Genomic DNA, 19093 nt, shown 5'->3' on the forward strand with positions numbered 1-19093 from the left:
TCCTATTCAACTTTCATTATCTTGAGAGGGAATCACTCAGCTACACACAGCATGAGATCATATCTCTCCTGCTGCTAGATGGATGCACTGCAGTTCAAGAATGCACATGCCAATTTATTGTGCTCTAGCAGCAGTGTTCAGGAAGTTTCCCTACTTTTATTCAACAGATTTTGGTTTTTAGCTGTCTAAAGACCTGTAGGATGTAGTATATGAAACTTAAATTTAGGTGCCTTAAATTGTGTTATAGTTAATGCATTCAATCCAGTCTATGGAATCATGCCAGTGATTCAGCTGACCAACCACAAAGATATCCAATGTCATTTGAGGCATTGAAAAGTCTCAGGATAAGGCTTCTGAACTGGGAAATACAAATCAGGCAGAAGGGAATGGATGTCCCCATGGCCGTGTTCACCACACCTGCGTGGCTATTACAGATACCCCCTGACATGGCAAATGACATCAGAAATCCAGGTTTAGGCAACTCAGTCACATCCCACAAAACAACCACTGAGAGAGAAAAATTGTTTTTGATGTACATTGACTACAGCTTCATTTCTATAAGAGGAGTTTAGATACATATATGGATGTGCCTAAATGCAGGTATCTTCATTTCAATCCAAGTCTTCGTTACTTTGCCTAGTCCTTATCTTTTGTAATACTAGCCATTTTAACTCCTGATATACTTTTTATGTGTTTTGGAGCAGAGTAGTTTTTGCTTAAGAAATTGGTTTTGTTTTTTTTTGTGTTTACAGAGCCTTAACTGAAGCAAGATATTTTAAAGACCATACCAAGCAACAAGGAAGGACCTGATTTTAACACTCATATACTGTGGAGAAACTATGGTCATCAGAGCTGTTTTGCTTTGTCCTGACTACAAGCTTAACAACAATGAGATATAGGAAAACGTATTTCTTGGATGTATACAGAAAGCAATGAAGCAGGGTACAGATATTGATTCACTGCCTTGTGGAGAAACTATGCCACTTCTCACCAGAGCACGAAGCAAGAAGTCTCCATAGTGCATTCAGAGATCTCTGCAAAAACACTCTGCAAAAAAGTGCATCATCTACCCAAGAACCAAACAAGCACCTAGCACAAAAGAAAGCAAGAAAGCTGAAGGGCCCACGGTGATCTGCAGGGATATGCGCATCATATTTTCAATGCACCAATCCCATGTGCAATCATCTGTTGACAAAACCACTATCATCTACTGACACAACTGTGCAACGCTCGAGTCTGCCACTATTTGGGCAGGAATACTCAAGACCAGAAAGTCTTACATTAGTTTTGCATGGTGGAGAGCTCTAACACATTAATGTGAAATGTAGCTGGAGTGGAGGCTCCTTATGAGAAGACTGCATCAGTGGGCTTCACAGCACAACAGGGACATGGTTTGTTTTCACTTTTTTGGAAGGTGGAGGAAACTGGAAAGGCATTCTCCTAGAGATAGTAGTCTTGGCAAGACAAAGACCAGAATGGATATAAAGCAAAATGATACACAGAGATGTTACAAAAGTACAAGAGTGCTTTAAGTAAAAAAGTAAGAAACCCCATCACAGTAGTGGTTGGTCAGTCTTCGTATCATACAAAAATACATATTCTGACACACCCATGAGTCACAGACTGAAAATCAGGAGAATGCTGCCTACTCAGAACTTAACCTGCATGTGCAAGAAGTCAGATTTCTCAAAACCAGCTACAGGGTTTGCTCACCACACTTCCTCTTTGACAGGAAACAGCCACTTGTAGGAAGGCCTGCTACTTGAGCACAGAGATTGGCAACATCTGTCACGCCAACAGCAATGGCAACTAAAAACTGGGTAATAAATATTAATCTAAAGAAAGATTGAGGACAATGCCAAGGAAGTACTATTCATGTCAAAGGAACATTTACATGCTCTAGCGATATAGACACAAATAGGTCTTACTAGATTCATTTAAAAATGAAACGATGCTAATCTTGGACCTGCCATTTCAGGAGACCAGTCCTAAAAGCACAGTAGCTAATATTTAACACTTAAGTGAAACAACAAATTCAATCTCTGAGCTCAGACAGAAAATACATTTGTCAGGAAATCTCTACAGCGCAAAGTGACACTTCAGCACTGGTTGAAGTTACCAGCCAAAAACACAAGAACAATGCCGCTTCATGTGATACTAGGCACAAAAGATGCAATGCAGCAAGGATGAAAATAAATCCACCTACTATAGACAATGTTCAAAATATCTTGCAGAAGAGTTGCATGCATGATTCTAGTAAAATGGAAAGCTCAAAACTAGCATGTCCTGACCATAACATAAACAGCAGGCCTACATTCAACACCAAGCTCTATAAAAGATTAACTGTTACCTTGCTTTCACAGTATACTATTTAAGACTGAACACAACACTCCAGAACAATAGTTTTTTCTTGCCTAATTCTGTAAAGCAAAAAGAGGGAAAGAGAAAAGTACCAAGAACAGCAAAAAGTAAAACAAAATAAAACAAGCAAACAAAAAACATTAACTACTTTGCTCTGAAAGAAACCATATGAAAGCTGCTGCACTATTACAAATCTCCGAACACTGTAATATGACAGTAACCAAAATGGGTGCTGGAAGAAATAAAACAAACCTTCTGATTTTCTTCTATTTCATTTCGCATTTGCTTGTCTACTGGCACTCTGGTCAATGATCTGTAAAAATGAAATATTGGTATCACTCAACCACTGTATTTTTAAAACTATATTAAACAATTTGAAATGTATTATTTTAATATGGCATCTAATGCACTGTAATAGAAAATGCTATAAGTAAGACTTAGAGAGTAATGCATTGTGTCATAAATGTTTTATTTTCAAAACAAATATCTTCTCTAGTACTCTAGTAAACTTAAATTTCAAGTTTATGTTAAGTTTTGTTGAAGAAATATTAACAGCATTTATTTTTATTATTTTTTTTTTTTTACAACTCTCAATTTTTCCTCTTGCTTTTCTGGAAAATAGCGTGTATATTACAAAAAAGGAAGTTGTTTGAATATCTAAACTATTGCCTAAATAAACATCGTAACTGTATCTTTTAAGTTGATGTTAATACCTCTATGCTATTCAACCTTAGAGCACAGGTGGCCAAGGACACAATTTGATGCTTTTGAAGTCAGTTTCCTTAGTCATTCTACCTTTTAAGTGATAATCCGTTGATTTATCATTTTTACTTTTCAAGAACATTGTAAAAAGACTATTTTGACTATTTTACCTTCATCTGCCACAATGTATTGTATGTAAAGTTTGTAACTACTAGGCTTGGGTAAAATACACCCAGAGGCAAATTAATTTCACCATTCTTTATGAAACCCAAAAATATATTAACCTAAATCTGATTCCCCCAATAAATGCCAAAATAAATACTTTATTATCCACATTTTTTCACCAAAGAAAAACGATTATAATTGTATGTGTTTTAGCAAATCTGTATGGGACAAAGAAAAACTGAAGTCATCTTAAACCTGGAAGTTAACTAAACAAACTAAGAATTATCTACTAACTCAACTTCAAATATTATGGCAGCAAAATAGCTATTTAATAACATAGCCATTCACTTCCCTCCCAAAACCAAAATGGCTCAGAATAGACCTTGCTAATAAATTCCACATGCTTTTCACAGTATGTCAGAAATAAGATGCAAAATCTGTTTACTTTAAACAAATATTCAGGTTTTCCAGGTTATCAAAGAGACTTGTTGTTAAGTGCAAACAACATGATCTCCAAGCTTTGTTTATAAATATTACAAAATTCATCACAGCTTCTCCTTCTTAATGTAAATACCTTTTTCTATCCACCCCCAGTACATATTCTGGCAGGTTATTTTTGTCACTGCGAAGCAGTGCGTGATTTCAGAGCATGCAATGAAATGGCAAGAGAGGGTCAAGAAGGAGCTGTATTTAAACAAGCCCATACTTGGTGTATTTTCCTTAGCTCAAAATTGGCTCAAAATGGGAAAGCTGAAACTCAAACTGTGATCTCAAAGACAGCACTACAAAATAGATCAGATGTATTATTATCAGTAATCACCAGAGGACAAGCTTAATGACTTGCTTATAACTTTTATTTTGCTAAATTCAACATAATTTTTAGTGGGGTCTGCAACTCTCAGAATCAGTGCTTCATCTGCATAAACTGATGATAAAAACTACAAAGATAAAAAGGAGAAACATAAAAGATGAATGTGAAAATAATAAAAAGCAGAAAGGACAAGACAAAGCTGGCCAAACATTAACAAGGAAGTAAAATAATGGCCAGTGCAAGATCAACTTTACTGCTAATTATTTTTATAGTAAAAAAAAGCAATATGTTTAGAAACATTAACCAGCTCCTCGTCTGTATATGACAGTTCATGTTGCAGGATTCTTGCAAGATTTTAGGGAGAAAGTGTGGTAAGTGTAAGGGACAATACCATATCAAGAGGCAAGGGGCACAACCTGGAACACAGGAGGCTCCTGCTGGACATCAGGCAGCACTTCTGTGCTGTGTGGGTGATGGAGCACTGGCACAAGTTGTCCTGAATGGTGGTGGAGATCTCCTTAGAGATCTTCAAAAGCCACCTGGACATGGTCCTGGGCAACCTGCTCTGGGTGGCCCTGCTGGAGCAGGGGTTGGACCAGATGGCCTCCAGAGATTCCTTCCCACTTCAGTCATTCTGTCTTGGCCAGTCATCGAGAAGAACACCCTATGAACTTGAGGTAGCAAGTAAAAGTACTTGTGAAAGACATTTGTGTGTTTTGAGTTCAGTCATCTGTTCAGAGCTTCACTAAGCTTTATGCATTGTTTTTCAAAATAGTCACTGATAAGGACTCACCAACCAGAAAAGTTTTAACACCTGAAAGTAAATGGATTCTAATGATCATTCTACATGTCACAGGAATGTTCTTGCATGTCTCTAAGGTTGAAATATTTTCTATCAGATAATATATGCATCTTAATTCTTAGGTGAAAGAACACGTAGCTATACAGTACTGCATATCAGGGAAAAAAAGGAAATCTTGCACATGTTCATAATGTTAACGCTCATGAATTACGAATGAATAGCAAAAAACTTGAGTACTATAATACTTACTTCTGCATTTTTACATAGCATATATTCATGACAACCATTTATAAAAAATCAAAACTGAAAAATATCTTATAAAATATTATCAAAATGTCAACATGAAATATATTAGTTGTTACAGTGTCTACATCTGATGACATTTTGTAAAATCCCCCTCAGATTAACCTTTTCAAATGAAAATACTATGACACAAAAATGTAGGTAATAAACTATGAAGTGAAAGAAACTCTCAGAGGAATGCTATATTAATTTGTTATGGTCTAAAGAATCCTTCAATTCTTAAGGAGGATATAATATTTAATTTTTATTTTCATAACCATAGTTCTAGATTTTTATACAGCATTTTCAAACCAAAATTTGCATAATGAAAAAATGGTTGCTTTCATATCTAAATGTAAACAGTTCTGAAACAGTACTATTATAATACTCAGTTATCTATCTAAGGTAATTAAGTAATATATTTTCATCTCCCTTTTTATTTTTATTTTTATTTTTATTTTTATTTTTATTTTTAACTAGTATTTCTGATTCTACAGGTTAAGTGTGATTAGGTTACTGGGGAAATACATGTGGTGTACCATTTTTAGACAATGGCCCTTTGATTTGAAATTCTTGTGAATGCAGACCTACTAACTTTTAAAATTATTTAAATATTTGTAATCTCTCATGTTAAAGATAACAGAAGAAATTATGCAGAGCAGGAACTACAACTCCCCTTTTAGTAGTTTTAAAGTCTTCCTATACTTTTACCCAGAAAAATAAAAATAAAATATTTGTAAATTCTGCTCTAGTGCCACAACTGCATGTCAGGAATTGGAGTAGGATGTAACAACTTAATGACTTTTGAAATCAGTGACTTAAATGTCACCTGGAATACTTTGAAATGACTTTTTTTCCTGTCATTTAAAGAACAGAACTGGCTTTGCAGTTCAACATTGTGTACATTTCCATTATTTTGTAATAAAAAGATGCATTTTCTGATTGCTAATCTAAGTGTAAACTTGTACCTTATCATTTCATAATAATTATGTTTCAGGCATTTTAAAACTTTTTTTCTTTCTTGAAACAAAATGCAGTTTTTCCATTACAGTGTTGATTTTCACTAACAGATAATCAGAGATGATAATGAAACATAACGATAATTAAACAAGAGTTGTAAAATATGAAAGCACACTGAGTTAAGAACCATATTTAGCATCATATTTAATTCAGTAATTCAAGCAAATACTGCTGATAGGATTACGTGAAGAACTTATTAAATGTAAAGGAAAACATTTCTCAATTGCAGTACAATTGGCTTACAGGAAGGGCAATCTTTAATATTAGTACAAAGGGAAATGCTATTAATTTACTTAACATTTACCTTGATATTCTGTTAACTGATCTGTTATGGGAGACAGATCTTCCCCAGTAAGAACCCTAACATACAGTAGCCACGGTTGTATCTTATCAGCAGTGTTGTGCTTTGAGCTACTGTGTGTAGATCCCCTATGAAATTAACAGAATTTTGCCTCTTTTGACTGCAAGTAGATTTGCTATTAATTCAACAGAACTTTGCACCTGGGAAAATATAATTCCAGAAAAGCCCAGAGGACTAGGTTTTCAATAATAAGTGCCTGAAGGATTAGGATGCCTTCATGGCATCTCATGCATCAGATGGGAAACATTTAAGAGACCAATCATGAGCTCTCCCAGGAGTTATTATATACTCAATTAAATTGTCTGGAATCCATCTAGTGAGCTGTAAAACATGAATATCTGACTGCAGGATTTGGCTGTAAATCTGTATTATTGTCATTAAATTCAAACACAAACATAAACACAGTATTTGAAAAACAAGTATAAATATCATACCTGGCTCTTATTGGGAAGTTCTGAGCTATGTCTTTCATCACCTTTAAGGCATCATAAGCAGGGCTAGACATAATTCGAGCAGCTGCTTGAAAACTAAGATCTGAAAAAAAAAAATAGTCTGGAAATATCAATAGTGCCTACAACCAGAAAACCTTTCCATACACACACATTATATTTTTTTTTATGCCTCAATTAGACATTATAAAAGATTATGAAGTAACATTATTAAGGTTGAAAAGACAGGCCCTTGAGAAGTTGGAAATACTAAAATCAGGGCTTCTCATACAATTTCTGCTTGGCTATCTTGAGCATATTGTACATGTAATTTCTAAGTTTTACAAAAACACACGGAAAAAAAATAGACAATTAATCACATGCTACTGTACTAGTATCACAAGTGTATGATGCTGAAACCTAGACACAGACCAACCCACAGCAGCCTGTAACTGCAGCCAAAAAAAAGATCTTTCCAGCTCCAGGACTTCACAGGATTTTCTGGGTGCAGATATAATAAATCTAAGAAGGCTGTATTAAGCAGGTAAGATGTACAAACATCAAGAGTTTGCAACATTTTCTCAGGAACATAATACTGAGACTCCTGAAACAAGGACTGTGAAATTTCAGTTCTTGTAAGTATCTAGTGCAATTTTTAAAGGAGATATCCTTTTTTCCCTCTACTCAACAACTTTGACACTGATAGGTAAGGGAAATAATACACTAGGTGTTTCCATGTACTTTGGATATACTGTGACTAACAGCCTCAGAGTAATGATGCTTTTTCCCATTATTTGTTAGTTAAGATGCCTGGACAGAAACCGAAGGCCTCAGACGACTCAGTCTGAGGAAAGTGGATGCTACATACAGTAAAAAGAGCTAGGCACAAAGTCATTGAGGCTGCTGCCTTACAGAACTCTGCACCATCTTTCTGAAGCAGGCAGGAATTAAAAAGCAGCCCGAAGAAAAGAGGACAGCGTGCATTTCAAGTTAGCCTGATATAAGATATATCTTGTTTAGGAAAAAATAATAAAAAAAGTGAGTTTGAGAGGTGGATTGTTAACTAGAAATTTCTTAATACTTACAACAATACTTCCAATAGTGAGATCACTGTTTTCAAAAAGAGCATTTCAGATCTCTTTCAAGAGCCACATAAGCTGTGATCAGGTGAGGCAATACCTAGTTGCTACTGTTACTACAGATAGTGATGCCTCACCTGTTGTGCACTTAGGACTTGCACTGAAAAGACCATCGCATACGCCTTCAAAAATTACTAATAATTTCCATCTAATGCTGAACAGCTTAGAGTACAAATTTTCAAATCCCACTGAGGAAAGCGGGTATGTCTTTGTACCTTCCTGGTTATCTCTGGTCTGGGATGTGCACTTGCAGACCTCCCTGTTGTGGTACTCAACACAGCTGAGACAGCAGTGTAGGGCACCTTGGGAAAAGAAGATCCTGAGCTTAAAGCAGACCTCAAAGTATGCTTTGAAAGCTAATGAAGCACTAGAGAGTGAGAGGCTATTCACACAGATAAAAGAATGAGTTATTAAAAAGAATACCAAATTGATACTCTGCACATCATTCTTCATTATGAATAGTAAATCTAATTACTTATCTAAAACATACAGCTCTTAAATTGGATTCTTGAAGGGTGTTTAGGGTCACTTTATTAATAGAAGTATGCCCCCATAGCTGAGGGAGTTTTAGTTAAATTTGGCTAGATTTTTACTTGGAGGCTGGCTAAAGGAAATTAGAGAGTAGCTGAGCTACTAATGCAGCCTGTATAATTAGTCATGGAGAATGAACAATAGAAAGTAGTCATGTCAGGATTAAAAGCATCAAAACACTTGCACCTTACAAAGAGGAGGCTGAATGTCTTTGAGAAACGTGTAGATGTAGAACTTAGTAGCATGGTTTAATGGTGGACTTGTCAGTACTGTGTTAAAGGTTGGAACAGATGATCTTAGAGGTCTTTTCCAACCCGAATGACTCTATGATTCTACCTGAAAAGGCACTGAATGTACTCACGTACTGTCAGTTGCTTTGGCACCGAACAAACAGCATCCATCCCAGTGCTTGACTACTTTCAACACCTGTATGAACTGGTTGCTTGGGGTGCAGAGCCAATTTAATTTCTATTTATATAGCCCTGATACCACAGAAAAGACCACCACTAGGTACAGATCTTATACTGGCTTTTGAAGGTAGGCAGTAAAGGGATCAAAGCTTCACTACTGTTTCTGCTTGAACATCAATAGAGTAGTATTTGATCATGTAGAACTTTTTAACCAGACAAAAAGAGAATTTTCTTTTTATTTGCACAGTAGATTTCTCTGGAATTTATTATTATTATTATTATTATTATTAACCAAGGTAAATCCTATAACTGAAGGGGAGTTATTTGGTATAAGACTGCAAGCAAACTGAAAATTATCTTAAATAGCCAGTTTCAGACTGCATATGGCTAACAATCCCCATAACAAAAATCTTCCTGAAAGGAAACTGGAGAACAGATGATTGCTCAGTCTCCTTCACTAGTATGAAGGCAAATCATTTTTGATTCGATTGTTGTTTAACAGTGAAGTACAGGTAAAATGTAGTTGCTGAAACTTAAGTGTCATGACATTTTAGGGACCTTAGAGTAAGCATCTTGGCAAACTTTCCGCTCACCATTTTAGACACTGCAGAACATCTGCACGGAGACCTACAGGACAGGCCTATCCACCTGGAAGAGGTTAGATTCTGTAGGAAATCTAACAGCTACCCATAGTTGAAGATATGCATCCCACGCAGGACAGCACAAATGTGGGAAATAGCACAGAAAAAAAAAAAAAAAAAAAGGCACTCATGGAAGACACAGCTTCACACTTCAAAATTTCTTCCTAAATCTTCCTTTTCTGATTTGTTTTAAATGTAAATGTATTCAGAAAGATGAAATATTATCAATATATTGTTTCCATTGGCATATTAAGATGTCTTTTAGGAGCAATTACATTAACATATAAAACAATAATGACGAAAATGGGCACAACATTCTCATTTTTAAAAGTATTTGCATACTTTCAATTAAAAAAAAATCTCTAAGCTTTGCCGTCATCTTCTTTCATACTCGGCATGGGAGAGGTCTGATAGAAATAGTTTATGTGCTACAATGACACTACCTCATAATCGTAATGCATGGTGCATTCTGAGAAATAACAGGGCAAAAATCACCATTTCAGAGGGATTTATAATTCTCTTCTACAGCTACAGAATGTCCTCTTGTAGGTCATCAGCACAGGAACTGCTCAGAAATCATCATCTCTGTATTGCTCTCCTTTGCTACACAAAGTTTTTTAAAGCATGTTCTTTTATCTGACGTTATATTAAAAATGTATGTGTGTCAACTCCACCACACTGATAAAAAATAGAATTTATAAATGAAAGAAAGCAAAATGTCTTAACTGGTATTTCTTCAATGGTCACGTCAAAACATTATTTTTTTGCATGACCCCTCACGTACAACACTGAAACTAAATTTAATATCTTAGATAACACATCAGGCAGAAAACGGTGCAATTTAACTTCCGTCTTTAAAATCAATAAAGCTAGTTCTGATTCTCCATCATATGAAATGACTTCAATGTTCCTTCAATTTCTCTCACATAATACTAGGAGAAGATACGAACATGTTCTCTTTAAATACTTGATATAATATTGTTTTTATGAAACTATATGTCTCTTTTTAAAACAGCTTTTATTTTAATGGTGATACATCAAAGGAAAACTGAGAGCACCATGCTAATTCAGAAAAATGCAATACATACCTTGTAACTCCCAAACCTTCAGCGGTTCCATGTTGTTAGTAGTTTCAATTAGATGTTTTTTAAACTCTTTCAGATTATTTTTCAGATCAGGATGCATCTGTCTATACCAAAACATTTTAAAAATGAAGACAAATTAATGACATCCAGAAATGCCTGCTTTTATCTACTGTATTACACACAGCTGTAGCACTATATCGTTATGTTATCAAGCAAGAATTAAATTTTTAATTCATTCTCAAAACACAAATGAGGATTTGGGATGCGAAAAGGGTGATTTGTGAGGACTAAAAGCCTGTTAATTGCAAGGAAGAGTTCAATTGGTTTGTAGTGATCTGTCTTAAACCCTGTCACAAATATCTTGATGGAATAAATGAACTCAAAGTCTAAATAATATTGACACAATGCAGCTGTAAACAGCAGTAAACTTAAAGTTGTTATAAGCTCTACAGTTAGTTTACCATAGCATATTGCATGCTTAATTAAATATTAACGATACTATATATGAACTGTAACTGTAAAATAACAGAGCTTGTTGTATTACCCATGAAATATATAAGCAAGCTATTGTTTGTATGGAATGAGAATGCCTAGTTAGAGACCGTTTTTTATAAATTAACATCACTGACAAAATCAAGCTGCTGAGCACAAAAATCACTGGTCAGGCTTGAAGTAGAGCACAGTGCCAAAAACCTTGGATATCTTTTTCCAAAAGATAATTGGGCAAAGAAGTTTTGAGGGGAAAGACTTCTTTCCCCTCAAAGACAAGACTAAGAAAGACAAGACACCCTCCAATAGCAAACAATCTCCATTAGACTTTTAAAGACTCTTCTACAAGAAATACAGAACAAGAAGCAAACAGCAGCTAAAAACAGACATTTAAAACATTAAGACTAATTTTCATAATATTTCATATTTTATTGTAGATACTAGGAAGTTTCACAAGGAATTCCTTCTCCTCCCATCCCCCAACAATTTTTAGCTGTTGGAATATTTCTATCATCTAAGGAATGCTGCCTTTTATCGGAAAAGGGAAAAAAATCACATATCAAGACTGTTGTTCTGGGATTAAAATACAATCCAGGTTCCTCAAAGAAAGAATACTCACTGAAAAGGGAAGTAAAGACAGAAAATTCCCTTTTTACATACTTGTAACACAGTCCTAGAAATGACAAACTAAGAAGACACTAACAACAACCATATCTTCCTCAAAATATCGCTCCTTAAACCCAAGAAATGAGTAACTATTCATCTTGAAAACACCTTATGTGGCTACAGTTCATGGCTTGCTATTTGTTTTGATCTGTAATTATCTGAAAACAGAAATAGCTGCAACTGTTTCCCATAGGATACCATGTTGACATGTTTTTATCTAAGTTTTTGTGGCTGTTGCTCAGAGGAAATTTTTTACTTAAAAACAAACAAACAAACAAAAAAACAACAAACCCCACAACTGTATAAATTGTAAGAGAATTAGAAATCAAAAAGCAATAATTGAAATGAAACGAATAAACACCTGTTTAGCAAATATAGTCATTTGCAACATAAATATAAAAATATAAATATAAATATAAATAAATATAAATATAAATATAAATATAAAATATTATTTATATATATAAATAATTTATATATATAAATAATATATTTATATAAATATAAATATAAATATAAATATAAATATAAATATAAATATAAATATAAATATAAATATAAATATAAATATAAATATAAATATAAAAGACTTTAATTTTGGTTCAGGTTCCAGAAAAAAATGCAAAAGTTTAATTATATCTTATGTCAACTCACGTTAACTTGTGGAAAAGAAATCCTTGGACATCACTTTCTTCATCATCGTCATCTTCCTCTTTCTGTGTGTCATTTGATCCTGAACATGCAGCACATATAAGCAATACACAAGAAAGTTACTGAAGTATCCTGCTGTATAATTCCTATGAATTATAAAACTGTTAACAGAAATATGCAATCTGAAAGTTGTCATTCCCAGATGTAATTTCAATTAGATTTATATCTTTGCATTCACATTTTGGCATCAGAATGAATCACTTTACAGAACTTAGCAACAGTGGAATTATTTTTAAAATATAATTCATCTGATGTTTACAATTTCAATATAAATTGCTATGGTTAAATAGTTCACTTTCCAAAATAGCCATCTCTCAGTTTGATTAAGTAGGAAACTCTTATCAGCCAACTAATACCAGATTTATGCTTGAAAAACATGATGCCTTTAAAGTGCTTGAACCTCCAACTAGCATTTGATGCAAGTGAGAGATTTGTTTATTTCCTTTAAAAAAAATAAATCTATTTTTGAAGGGGCTCCAAGGCTATTAAACCATAGTCTTGCCAAAGCATAGATAACTGTAAGTTTCTTTAAATCTTGCAAATCTCCACACAAAGTAATTTCTCTGTGTCAGAATGCTACAGTTTCTATTTTCTGTGGTGTATGTCTCATTTCAACATGTAGGAACATATACTGGCAACAAATTCTATGATCCTATAGAAGAATGTAAAGTTATTTTTAAAATCAGAAAAATTAGAAACAAATTCAGGAAAAAAAGCAACTGCAAAACACTAATGTGTAGTTATTGTGATAACTACCATATTAGGGATGCCAACAAATATAAAATAATTGAAGAACAAAGGTTAAACAGTCTTATTGAAAGGAGAAGAATAGTTTACATTCTGAAGTACAGCCACAGATAACAATAATTACAGGTTAAGTAATGAACTATGTTCTAAGCAGAGTTGTTCACAAATGATCCCATGCATTTTAATGTCTTAGTTCTTAATGTCCAAGAATTCCTTGTGCAAGGTACAACTTTCAAAATACTACTGACTTCATAGCTAAAGATATTTATATATTTTAATAGTATCCCCAATAAGATACCATAAATGTAAAAAACAACATACCTTTAACCTGTGTATCATCTACTGCTTTGTATTCTGTGCTCTTTATTGCAAGTTCTACACCATATCCAGATAAATACATTTTCCTGGAACTTGGTTTCTGTTGGACAACATTATTTTAACAGAATAAAAACAAAACTTTAAAAACTTCAGATTTACAATACGCAGTACTGTAACTTTAACATGTTATGCCAATAGTAACTTAATCTTTCAATATATGACTCAAAACATGGAATACTACATCAACCAAAATAAAAGTCATGCAAGGCATATTGTCAACCCATTGAGGAGGTGTATATAGAAAGTAAGAACTTCTTTTATCTCCTGTAGAATATAAAAAGGCTGTCAAAATAGTAATTCCCTCATATAATATTAGAAGGATTAGAACAGCAGAGCTGGTAGCACCCTATACAATTAATTACTGATGCTTAACAATTCACATTTTAAACAATTCTTATATCCTTTTAAATTTGCCAGACTTTAGAATGTTAGGAGGAAAGTATGCATCAGGCTGATACCTTCCAAAAGTTTTGTTGAAAGGATCAATCACTTTCTATAAAGAAGATTAAGAATTATTATTAAGGTATCACAGCTAAAAACGCGTTGCCAATTTTATTAATAAGATCAAATGTTTCTAACTTTGGAGTGGAAGTCTGACATTCAACAGAGTAATTACTCATATGTGAAAAAGTGCCCTAATCTGCCCAAAATGCAAAAAAAAAAATCCCTTCCCAAAATGCAATTTGCACATGTGCAGCAACAATATCTTGAAAGCCTTTCGGCTTCAAGATAAAAAAAAAAATAAAAATAGACCACAGAAAGGCTGTGTACCTCTTTTACTCTCAATACTCCCTCTTCTGGCATATAATGAAAAAATGGAGGGAGAATCAGTCTCCATGGGAGAGGAGCAAGGAGCATGGAGACCACAGGTATTTAGTTGGGAAAAAAAAGTGTAAAAAAGAAGAACTGAAAGTTCAGTAAAAACTACAGCCCTTACAACTTAGAATTTAAGACTGACTTCCTCCAATTCTCTATTTCGTTCCCATAAGCAAACAGCTCTGAAAGTTAATCTGCAAACTAAAAATCTCATTTCCCTGAAATGCCTGGTCTACATAAATCACAGCAATCTCTTACTGCATCAGATTATTCTTGCATTAGCTGCACTATTTAAGAGCTGTACTTCGAATATGAATTACAAAAACCTTCTGAGAATCAAAACAAGGAGACAACATAACTTCATGTACTGGTATGTGTCTTGCACTGTCACGTTTCAGGGAGTAAGTTAGGGAAATCAATCAGCAACATTATGTTTAAACGTTAAATGTTGAAAATACTGACACTGTGGAACGCAAATGCCACAAAAGTGACAGCCTATCCTATTGTACTACAAAGAACATGAGTTTATACTTAGTTTATGTAAAATTACACATAATTAATTATGATTAATAGTACTTATTGATTATTGATTAATGATTAAAGATTAATTGTGATTAATATTAACACACGATTTAGGCAAATTCAAAAACAAATGTATAATGCATGTTGTGTCAAGAAAAATAAAGATAAAATACTAACAGTTTATTGAATCAATGTTAACTTGAACTGCATACCTGAACATAATGTCGGAGAACGTAAACAATTTCCTCCTTTTGCGCCTTCTCAGATAAAATCTTGTGGAATTTAACAAAGTCTTTTGTACCTATTTCTGCATAAAGAATAACCACTGGGCCATCCTCTTTGAGAGTTGGGAATTTATGATCTCCCTTGAAAAGATATGGCCTGGGTCTGGTTTCAAAAACAAATAAATGTGTTACAACATATGCAAAAGTGAAATAAAACCTGGCACTTTTTGTACTTCAAAACTGAAAAACAAGTAAGGGCTTATATGCTAGAGGTGTACTAGCCATGTAAAAATAATCACAAAATAATCACAGTTGCTCGCAAAAGGACTTACAAAACCGATTTTCAAATGAAAGTCTCAAAAACTGAAAAATCAGCATCAACTATAAATAACTTCAATGCATTATATCAAATTGAAACATCAGCAAAATAAAAAGCAGAGACATTTTGGGCAACAATCAATTACAGCTAGAACCTTTCAAATAAAACGACACTGTATCTGTTAGAGATGTACACAGCAATCGGTGAGTAACAGCACAGTAGAGGGATATTCAGTGAAGTTTGAGAAAGCTGCTCACACATATGGAAACTAAGTGGGGTTATGCTTCACTTCCAGCATCAAGCTCGTATAATTTAGATAATTTTGCAAATTTTGATTGCACCTACCCTCCTCATTCAAGGCCATGACGCTTCCTACACCTGCAATAAATGAATTCTTAGATGACTGCAAACATCTTTTGAACAAATAGGGAAAAGGTGGAAAAGTAACAGGCAAATACAACTGAGCGGTATTCTCAAGGTGCTAATTATTGATGAGTACATTTATTTTTTAAAGTTGCCTTTGTATAGTCACACTGGAAGAATCAATAAACTCTTTCCAAACCTCTCCAAGGCAAGCTCAGAAACTCTAACCCAACTTACCCTGCACAAATGTGTGCCCTGTAGCTACACACTCATTCAAAAGTCATACTGCAAAGTTGTGAGCAGAACTCCACATGCTGCAGCTTCTGTGATACAAAGCTTGGGAATATCTTCTATATAAAATCCCAGAATAATTTACATTGGAACGGATCTTTGGAGATCATCTGCTTCAATCCCTCACTCAAATTGGGGACAATTTGTATGAGCTTGCTCAGAGCCTTTACATCAACATCCTATGTAAGCTTGGTAGGTATGCAATCGGAGACCACATTTGCGAGGCAGACACAAAAGGAGGGGCCTGGCTTGAGAATTAACTTGGGTGTGTGCAGCCATGTGTTGCAAAAATATCAGGTAAGCTTTCTCATGCTCATCACAGAACAGAACAGACAATGTTTCAGATTCCTGAAAAAGATGACACCTACAATTCTTCAATAAGTTCAAGAGCAGATGCAGATTTGCCCCCACTGAAAGCTTACATACGGGATGTGACGTCTGAAACTTCTCATACCCAGAGAGACAACTGCCAGTCATTCATAGGGCACTGAAAACCTGAATCAAGAGAGCATCTCTTTTCTTAACCAGTCACTTAGGAGAATGAATCATGATCTCAAGAAGTACCAGCTGCTGTCGTGACTTTCCTGAACACTGACGGCCTCTAAGAAAGCATTTCACATGATAATGACCAAGCTTCACTAAAAACTTAAGTGCTGCAGTGAAATAACACAGCATTGGGCTACCATGATCACCTGGAAATTCATAATTAAAGCATTCAGCCCTTGCTAATCCGAGGTAAGCCTCCGTTTTCTGTTTTGCTTTGACACTGAACAGCAGTGAGGAAGAATCGATTCTCTTACTGCTCAAAGCTAATACATTTATTGACATGCGTGATTCCGTGAGAAGGCTGCCTGAAAGGGAAGGAGCAGCAGTTAAGCAGACAAAACTGATAAAACAATACATGGATGTGGAGTCCAGCACTCATTAACCAGTTACTAGGGTAGTGAAGGCGGCTATGTGCTTGCCTAGGTAGTTCCAAAACAGTATGCGTGACTCGTCAGGTGTGTCAGCAAGAGCCCTAGAAAACCAAATGTTGTTTTCAAGATATGCCATCCCAACCATTTTAGCACTCAAGATCTTCCTTTCAATGGTCCACAGCCTGAGAGCAGCCCATTGCAACTCCACACAAAACACTTCCTACTGGAGCCATGCAGCCCATTGCCACGTAACTGAAACAAACCAAATCACGGCAGCTGCTGCATAAAGGAACGGCCGAAGCAACACTTGATCTTGACATGCAAACCTTATCCATTTGGGCTCTCCTGAGTCCAAACTGCCTGAGACTTCCTGGATCTCAGGCTGAGCTGATGGATCTGCACAAAATAACGCAGACTCTTCTTTCTCTGCCACCGAGATTTGAAACTATGATCCCTAAAAATAGAATATTTCTTAGTGTTCCCGTTCAATACTGGGAACTTAATGACACAACTGAAAGCCTAGCTTAAGCCTGGCTTAATTGGAAGATTCACAACAGACAATACCCCCCGAAATAAAATACAAAGGAAAAGAGATTGAAATAAGAACGGAAGGAGCATAGATTAATAAAACAAAAACATCACTTTCCGTGAAAGTCACAAGAAAAAGAATGACTGATTTAGAGGAACCAGCAGTGAGATTGTTCCGTATACCATGATGTACACCATACAGAAAAGGGAGAGAAAGTAGCACAGCCCTACCTGTATCACTTAGGCTATAAGTCTCCAGCACAAGTGACTGAGCATACGCTACCCAGAGTCTATTGTTTCTATATTGAAAGCAATATGGAAACAATTACTTGGTAGGGAACATATTTTTCTTTAAGTCTAGCTCCAGGAACTCTAAATATTGGAGTGACTCATCTATTTTTGGGCTAGGTATAAGGAGAGGAAGTTTAACAAGATTTTGTTGCCACTACTGAAGGTTGTAATGTGACTTGTACACAAAAAAAATACCCAAAACAGAAAAACAATTTAATACAAAAAACTTCAGTTTTCCTGTGAGCTTTTAAAATTAATTTAATGATTCATAGCAGTCTAACTCTTTCAATTTGGAATACTTTATGACTCTTTTGTTTAGTATCCTGATTTTCCAGAATCATGTTAGTTTGAGAAAAATACCTCCAGAAAGAAGAACGTGCCAAATCCGCTTTAAAGAAGAAGTATATTGTTATAGAAGAACAGTATATTTAGGCATTGTTGTAAAATGCTAAGGTCTCATAATGCCTTAATAGATCACCAGAAGAATTCAAATCATTTTAAAAGCCCAAATATAGTACAAATAATTTATGTAAGAAAATGAGAGACATTTGTTATGCAGAACATAACAGTTAAAAATGGGACACTGCAGATGAGACAGTAAAATCTTTATGCAAAAACCTTGGTTATCGACTAAGCAAAGGACAATGATTCAGTAGGTTGTAATTATATCAATGACTTAGACAATACCATAAATCACACATGTAGAACATAAGCCCGTTTTTAGAGGCAACCAGCACCAAAAAGACAAATTTAATTCTTTTCCCTCAGTTTGTATTTGATAGAAAGAAAAATTCACGTGTTACGGCCTACTAAATCATCTTTTCATAGTAGTCATTCTACATACCTCCATGAAGTGGCCGAGGGCATGAACACTAATGTATATCATGATAACCTTGACCATTGCAAGATGAAAAAATGAAAAAACAAACAAACAAACAAACCCTACATAAAGGTTTTGAAAAAACATAATTCTGTTTTTATAAAGGTTAAATATTTTGCTTTCGTTATTTTTGGTATTGTTTGTTATTTTGATAGGTTCTACATGTTTTATCTCAAAACCCAAACTCATTCTGGACAGATGGTAGTTTCCACA

At 34.8% G+C, this 19093-nt stretch overlaps 1 protein-coding gene across 1 annotated transcript in view; it reads right to left on the bottom strand.

Moving 5' to 3' along the window:
- The window catches only part of UGGT2 (UDP-glucose glycoprotein glucosyltransferase 2), a gene marked incomplete at its 5' end in the record, with an annotated part of 86345 nt that overhangs the window by 56208 nt on the left and 11044 nt on the right, over positions 1-19093 (bottom strand). The window contains 6 exons of the mRNA XM_084306529.1: positions 2614-2674; positions 6939-7038; positions 10742-10842; positions 12548-12626; positions 13673-13769; positions 15280-15454. Coding sequence (XP_084162655.1) covers positions 2614-2674; positions 6939-7038; positions 10742-10842; positions 12548-12626; positions 13673-13769; positions 15280-15454 — 613 coding nt within the window. The remainder of the gene's footprint in view (positions 1-2613; positions 2675-6938; positions 7039-10741; positions 10843-12547; positions 12627-13672; positions 13770-15279; positions 15455-19093) is intronic.

The sequence above is a fragment of the Netta rufina genome, assembly GCF_964035555.1.
Source record: "Netta rufina genome assembly, chromosome: 1".
In the NCBI taxonomy this organism is placed as follows: domain Eukaryota; kingdom Metazoa; phylum Chordata; class Aves; order Anseriformes; family Anatidae; genus Netta; species Netta rufina.